Below are 7,755 nucleotides of genomic sequence, written 5' to 3' on the forward strand. Positions count from 1 at the left end.
AAAAAAAAAAAAAAAAAAAGAATTGTTGTTTCTTTATGCATTGATTATTTTTTATTGAGCATCTGCTCTGTGCCTAACACTGGGGATGGAGCAGTGAGCCAACATGCTAGTAGGGGAGATAGATTAAAAAATAAATAAATTAGGCCAGGCACAGTGGCTCGCACCTGTAATCCCAGCACTCTGGGCGGCCCAGGACAGTGGATTGCTTTAGCTCAGGAGTTCAAGACCAATCTGAGCAAGAGCAAGACCCCCCCCCATCTCTACCAAAAATAGAAAAACTAGCCAGGTGTTGTGGTGGGTGCCTTTAGTTCCAGGTACTTCGGAGGCTGAGGCAAGAGGATAGCCCGAGCCCAAGAGTTTAAGGTTGCTGTGAGGTATGACGGCATGACAGTCAACCCAAAGTGACAGAGTGAGACTCTGTCTCAAAAAAATAAAAAATAAAGAAATAAAGAAGTTAAATATATAACACGTCTGATGATGATAAGCATTATGGAGAAAAAGAGAAAGGTAGGGAGAAGGGGAGTGTATGTAGGGACAAGTGTAGCACTGTCCCCTTAAATAGGGTGGCCAGAGAAGGCCTCCCTGGGAAGAAAACATTTCAGAAAAGATCTGAGAGAGGTAAAGGAGAGAGTCTTGGAGCTAGCTGAGGGAAGGGCTCTCCAGGCAGGAGGAACAGCCAGTGCAGAGGCCCTGAGACAGCCCTGTGCCAGCCCCCTGGACAACTTCAAGGAAGTTGGTGTGACACAATGTGCAAAGTATGCTCTGACCCCAGTGTTCACAGGGGCCTTCCTGCCACACGAGCGGCGTGGCCTTTGGGGACCAGGAAGGGAGCCAAGTACCCAGGACAAAGCCTAGCCCATGGTAGACGTGGATCAGTTGTCATTAGCAGCTGGGGACAGGTTGGGAGGAGGTGATCTGAGAAGGAAAGGTGCTAGCAAAGGCGTGGCAGTGGGGGTCTGCCTCTGGAACTCAGGGGCGTGACCTCCCCTCTTGACTGGGGTCAGCAGTGCCAGGGTTACCCCACAGAGCTGGTGCTGAGGTCCAGGTCAAGGGGCCCTGGGACGAGGTGAGTGGGAGAGGGCTTCCGGAGGGGACACAGGGGAACGAGCACTACATGTCCCTCCAGGTTCTTCGTGAACTTCCTGGTGGGGCAGGACCCAGGGGCAGACATCGCCTTCCACTTCAATCCTCGCTTTGATGGCTGGGACAAGGTGGTCTTCAACACGATGCAGGGCGGCAAGTGGGGCAGCGAGGAGAGGAAAAGGAGCATGCCCTTCCACAAGGGCGCCGCCTTCGAGCTGGTGATCATGGTCATGGCTGAGCACTACAAGGTCTGGGCCCAGGCGGCCTCCCTGCCTTCCTACCCTCCCTTCTTCCTTCCTTCTATCTTTTTTTCTCCATTCCTTTTCTCTCTTCTCTCCCTTTTTCTTCCCTTTTCCCTACTGTACATTTTTTTCTTTTCCTCCTTTCCTGACAATTAAAAAAAAAAATCCTCTTTTTGGCTCGGTGCCCATAGCTCAGTGAGTAGGGCACCAGCACATACACTGAGGCTGGCAGGTTTGAGTCCCCGCCCAGGCCTGCTAAGCAACAGTGACTGAAACCAAAAAATAGCCGGGCGTTGTGGCGCTAGCAAAGGGGTGGCAGCTACTCGGGAGGCTGAGGCAAGAGAATCGCTTAAGCCCAAGAGTTTGAGGTTGCTGTGAGCTGTGACAGCACAGCACTCCACCCAGGGCGACATAGTGAGACTCTGTCTCAAAAAAAAAAAATCCTCTTTCATCTCTTCTCCTCATTCCCATTCCACTCCCAGGGAATGTTGTTCTTATGTTTCATGTGTATCATCTTGTTTCTCTGTGTCCTTGAAAAATGTGTACTTTTGCAATTTCTCATAGAGAACTCGCAACACACACAAAAGGATGTGTTGTTTTTCTAGGGCCATGATGATTATAACTGAACTGACCTCAAAGAATTGTTGTTTCTTTATTCATTGATTATTTTTTGTTGGGCATCCGCTCTGTGCCTAACACTGGGGATGGAGCAGTGAGCCAACATGCTAGTAGGGGAGATAGATTAAAAAAATAAATAAATTAGGCCAGGCACAGTGGCTCGCCAACAACAAGTGCCCAACAAGCTCAATGAGCCCATGTCATGGCACCATCCAATAGTTGTCACCCCAAGGTCCCTCCCCTTTCATCTCTACTTCACACTTCCCCTCCCAATATAATTTCAAAGCAAAACCCAGACATCCCATAATTTCATTTATAACTATTTCTGTTTCTAAAAAAACGTGGTCACAATGCCATTTTCACACCTACAAATGAACAGGTTCTTTGTCGATGTCATGATGTGTCCTGTCCTGTTCCAGTTATCTCCTAAATGTCACAGTGTTTGTTGTTTTCTACAGTTTGTTTGAATAGGGGTCCCAGTGAGGCCCCACGTGGTGACTAACTGGTACTAAGCAAGTATTTTTTGATATTTTGTTGAAGTGTAACCAGGTAGAGAAAACCGTGTGCCACAGGGACCCAGATCATTGGTTTTTCAATGTGAGAGGATTGCACCCCTCAAACCCCTGCATCTAGCACCTTGGCCCAGACAAAGATCACTTCTAGCCCCCAAGCCCCTGGTATGCTCCCCGTCCCCTCTTCCTGGGGGCTCTCGATCCCAGGTTCTCTCTGCCTGGATCGGTCTTTGTGCCTTTACTGCAAGTGTACACACACGCTGTGTGTCACCTTCTGTTTCTCTTCTCACTCATTGTGTGTGTGCTGCTTGGGGCACAGTGTGGCTTCCGATAGCTGAGCAGGATTCTCTGATGTGTCCCTTTCTATTCTCTCCCATCCGCCAAACTGAGTTGACTTTTTTTTTTTTTGAGACAGAGTCTCACTATGTCGTCCTGGGTGGACTGCTGTGGTGTCACAGCTCACAGCAACCTCAAACTCTTGGGCTTAAGCAATTCTCTTATCTCAACTTCCCTTGTAGCTGGGACTACAGGCACCCACCACAATGCCTCGCTATTTTTTTGTTGTAATTGTCATTGTTATTTGGCAGGCCTGGGATAGGTTCGAACCCAACAGTGTATGTGGCTGCTGCCCTAGCCGCTGAGCTACAGGCTCTAAGCCCAGACTAAATTTTCTATTCTCTCCCATCTCCTAATCTGTGAGCTGATTTTTTTCTTTTTTTTTCAGAGACAGTTTCACTTTATTGCCTTCAGTAGAGTGCTGTGTTGTCACAGCTCACAGCAACCTTCAACTCCTGGGCTTAGGTGATTCACTTCTCTTGCCTTAGCCTCCCAATAGCCTGCCACAATGCCCGGCTATTTTTTTGTTGCAGTTTGGCCGAGGCCATGTTCGTACCCACCACCCTCAGTATATGGGGCCAGCGCCCTACATACTGAGCCATAGGCACCTCCAGAGACAGAGTCTTACTCTGTCATCCTGAGTAGTCCTAGCTCACAGCAACCACAAACTCTTGGGCTCATGTGATCTTCATGCCTCACCTTCCTGAGTAGCTGGGACTACAAGCACCTGACACAATGCCCAGCCAGTTTTCCCTATTTTCAGTAGAGACCAGGGGCTGTCCCAGCTCACTCCCATGACTTTGACCCCCCAAGTCGGAAAGATCTCTGTCCCCTGCTTCCTGCTGAGTCCTGACCTCTCCTCCCTGCCCTCCAGGTGGTGGTGAATGGAGCTCCCTTCTATGAGTACGGGCACCGGCTGCCCCTGCAGATGGTCACCCACCTGCAGGTGGATGGGGACCTGCAGCTGCAGTCGATCAACTTCATTGGAGGCCAGCCACCCCCCAACCAGGTGTGTGATGTTTGTCCCCCTTCTCACTTGCTTCCTTTCTTTTTAATTCCAGTACCATGTTCCTTTATTTCCTAAGTACCTCCTCTGTGCCAGTCCCTCTGCTGAGTGACCAGGGGCCCAGTGGTGACCAGGACAGTCTACTGGGAAGACAGACCCATCAGTAGACAGTGATAGCCTTGAGTGTGATAAGCATGGTGTTTGGATAGGATGGGGGATATCCAGGAGATTTGGGGGAGTCTAAAGGAAGGACTTGACCTAGTCAGGAGGTCAGGGAGGGCTTCCGGGAGGACAAGGTGTACAAACTGAGTCAGGAAGTGAGGACAGGTGGAGTAAAGAGTATGTGAATAGTGAACAAATTCCTGAGAGGTGGCTTAACACTCTTAGTCACCCAGGGAAATCACTGTAATTTGTTTTGTTTTGTTTTGTTTGAGACATAGTCTCCCTCTGTTGCCCTGGGTAGAGTGCCATGGTGTCATCATAGCTCATAGCAACCTCAAACTCCTAGACTCGGCTCGGCGCCCGTAGTTCAGTGAGTAGGGTGTTAGCACAAGTTGGTAGGTTCAAGCCCAGCCCGGGCCAGCTAAACAATGACAACTGCAACAAAAAATAACCAGACATTGTGACAAGTGCCTGTAGTCCCAGCTACTAAGGAGGCTGAGGCAAGAGGATCACTTGAGCCTAACAGTTTAAGATTGCTGTGAGCTTGATGCCATGGTACTCCACTGAGGGTGACAAAGTGAAACTGTCTCTAAAAAAAAGAACAATAAAACTATTTTTAAAGGGACTTCTAAAAGTAGAAGTCAAGGCTTAGTGCCCATAGCACTGTGGTTATGGCACCAGTCACATATACAAAGTTGGTGGGTTCAAACCCAGCCCAGGCCAGCTAAACAACAATGACAACTGCAGCAAAAAATAGCCAGGTGTTGTGGCAGGCGCCTATAGTCCCAGTTACTTAGGAGGTTGAGGCAAGAGAATCGCTTGAGCCCAAGAGTTTGAGGTTGCTGTGAGCTGGGACACAACAGCACTCTACTGAGGGGGATATAGTGAAACTGTCTCAAAAAAAAAAAAAAAGTAGAAGTCAAGGCAGAAAGGAATTAGTTAGAAAGAGGAGAGAGGCCAGGTGTGGTGGCTCACACCTGAAATCCTAGCACTCTGGGAGGCCGAGGTGGGTGGATTGCCTGAGCTCACAGGTTTGAGACCAGCCTGAGCAAGAGCAAGACCTCGTCTCTTAAAATAGCCAGACAATGTGGAGGGTGCCTGTAGTACCAGCTACTCGGGAAGCTGAGATGAAAGAATCACTTGAGTCCAAGCGTTTGAGGTTGTTGTAAGTTGTGACACTAGGGCACCCTACCAAGGGTGACAAGTGAGACTCTGTCTCAAAAAAAGAAAAGAAAAGAAAGAGGAGAAAACAGAGAGAGTTAAAGTTAACAAGGGAGGCAAAATGTGTTCCAGGCAGAGGAATCGCCTGTGCCCAGGTGAGGCAGAGAGACGGAGAGTACCTGAGGCAGACACTGGAGAGACTGCGCCTGAGGGGGATGGGCAGAGACGGGTTGCAAAATGTGGCCTCGTAGAGTGAGGGGCAACTGTGGTAGGGGCTGAGTCACACAGGGGTACAGCAAGGCTGAGGGATCACAGAAGATAGCACAGGGGTAGATCTGGAGGACAGAATTGACCAGGGTTGTCTTAAAGTGTTGGGGTGAGGTTCACTGGGCATTGGTGACCACTAAACATGTCCAGTCCCTCTGAGTGCTGCCCTTTGACACCTGAGTTTCCCTGCATGCTGGTAGCAGGCTGGCCCAGGGCAGGCACTCTACACCTGCCAGTCTTGAATTTGGGGTCCCACTCATCACCTCTGTCTCTCTCTGTGTCCATAGAGACCCATGCATAACCCGCCTTTCCCTGTGAGTACCTGCCGATGGGTGACAGTTTTCCCCTAAGGTAAAGTCCCTCAGCCCCCTCACCTTTCCTGCCTTCCGTCCCTCATGCAGGGGCCTGGACATTGCCATCAACAGCTGAACAGCCTGCCAGTGAGTGGGAGGGCTGGGGGCTACCTAGGGGAGAGAACTGGGGCAGGAAGAGGTGGGAGGGATTGAAGCCCCACTACAATGAACCCACCCCCAGAGAAACATGTCAACTAGTATTAATTAATATCACTTCTTCCTCACTTCACAGACCATGGAGGGACCTCCAACCTTCAACCCGGTATGATGTCCTGCAGGGATGGGGACCTTGAAGGAAAGCAGGGACCTGTGGGGAAGGGATTCTGAGAGTGTCAGCTCTACAGTGGGCTGATGGTATCTGGGGTGGGAATTGGGGAGAGAGTGGACTGGGTGGCCAGGGGTTGGGAGGGGACAAGGTTGGGGACATTTCCCAGGAGGAGGGGGGCCTTCTCTGAAAATTTGCTCCTGCATCTGGCTTCTGCTAACCTGAGAGAGGATGGGACCCACTGTTCTCTTCCCACAGCCTGTGCCATTTAATGGGAGGCTGCAAGGGGGACTCACAGCCCGGAGAACCATCATCATTAAGGGCTACGTGCCCCCAACAGGCAACAGGTGGTGGAAGCTGGGCTGAGGTGTCAATCCCCCACACCTGCCCCTGGACTCCTACTCCCTTCTGACTCCCCTACCCTCTCTGCGCCCAGCTTCACAATCAACTTCAAGGTGGGATCCTCAGGGGACATAGCCCTGCACATCAATCCCCGCATGGGTGAGGGTGCCGTGGTTCGGAACAGCTTTCTGAATGGCTCGTGGGGCTCCGAGGAGAGGAAGATCCCCAGCAACCCATTTGGCCCTGGACAGTTCTTTGACGTGAGTATGGGCTCTTTCCCCACCTCTCCGTGGAGCCTGGGTCCTGCTCTGGCCTCACGCCTGCCCCTCTCCCTGCAGCTGTCCATTCGCTGTGGCGTAGATCGCTTCAAGGTTTATGTCAATGGCCAACATCTCTTTGACTTTTCCCATCGCCTCTCTGCCTTCCAGAGGGTGGATATGGTGGAAATCCAGGGTGATGTCACCTTGTCCTATGTCCAGATCTGATCTATTCCCAGGGCCATAACTATCAGGAAACAGAAGGATTTCCTAGGAGTCCCTTCTAAGCCCCTAATAAAATGCCTGCGGCTGTCTCACAGATGTGTGTGTCTCCATTCCCCCTCTCCAGCTCCTTTCCTGGTTCAATCATGTGTTGTCCCTTCACCCATCCAGTCATCTGTCCATCCATCCTCTCATAAGCTTGAACGTAGTTATACCCCAGGTACTGATTTAAGAGGGGTCACCCACTCCTCACGACCATGCCAGGAGATATTATTATCATTCCTCTGTAATAGATGAGGAAAGAAGCCAAAAACAAAACCACCAAATTGCCCAAAGTCACACAGCAGGCAACAGGTAGTGGAAGCTGGGCTGAGGTGTTGATCCCCTACACCTGCCCTTGGACTCACATCTGACTCCCCCACCCTCTCTGCCCCAGCTTCATAATCAACTTCAAGGTGGGATCCTCAGGGGATGTAGCTCCTCATGTCAATCCCCACATGAGTGAAGGCACTGTGGAAATATCAGAACCAGGATCAAAATCCAGTTGGGGTAGCTCCCAAGCCTATACACTTAACCTATATATGGCCCACTGTCCCATCCATTCATGCCTCCATCTCTCCACTTGTCCATCTCAACGTCCATCAGTCCCTCTGTACATCCAAACAACCAAAAGTCCATCCAACCATCCATCATTCAAACATCCAACCGTCTAAACACTCATCAACCAATCTGTTTGCTCAACGATCCTTTCTTCCAACTCTTTATCCATCTACACAGCCATTTCATCATCAGTCTCTCCAAACATCCATCCAACTATATGTTTATCTATCCATTCAAACATCCAACCAATCGGCTCGGCGCCTGTGGCTCAAGCGGCTAAGGCGCCAGCCACGTACACCTAAGGTGGCGGGTTCGAATCCCCAGCCCGG

The 7,755-nt window shown here is 50.5% G+C and overlaps 1 protein-coding gene across 1 annotated transcript in view; it reads left to right on the forward strand.

The window, feature by feature from the left end:
- Positions 1-6,921, forward strand: part of LGALS4 (galectin 4) — an 8,217-nt gene extending 1,296 nt beyond the window's left edge. The window contains exons 3-10 of the mRNA XM_003802145.3: positions 1,127-1,331; positions 3,666-3,800; positions 5,675-5,701; positions 5,789-5,827; positions 5,973-6,002; positions 6,264-6,352; positions 6,442-6,607; positions 6,686-6,921. Coding sequence (XP_003802193.1) covers positions 1,127-1,331; positions 3,666-3,800; positions 5,675-5,701; positions 5,789-5,827; positions 5,973-6,002; positions 6,264-6,352; positions 6,442-6,607; positions 6,686-6,832 — 838 coding nt within the window. The 3' untranslated portion in view covers positions 6,833-6,921. The remainder of the gene's footprint in view (positions 1-1,126; positions 1,332-3,665; positions 3,801-5,674; positions 5,702-5,788; positions 5,828-5,972; positions 6,003-6,263; positions 6,353-6,441; positions 6,608-6,685) is intronic.
- The last annotated feature ends 834 nt before the right edge of the window (positions 6,922-7,755 follow it).

Source organism: Otolemur garnettii, unplaced genomic scaffold (assembly GCF_000181295.1).
Source record: "Otolemur garnettii isolate 467f Iridium unplaced genomic scaffold, OtoGar3 scaffold00233, whole genome shotgun sequence".
Taxonomy (NCBI): Eukaryota; Metazoa; Chordata; class Mammalia; order Primates; family Galagidae; genus Otolemur; species Otolemur garnettii.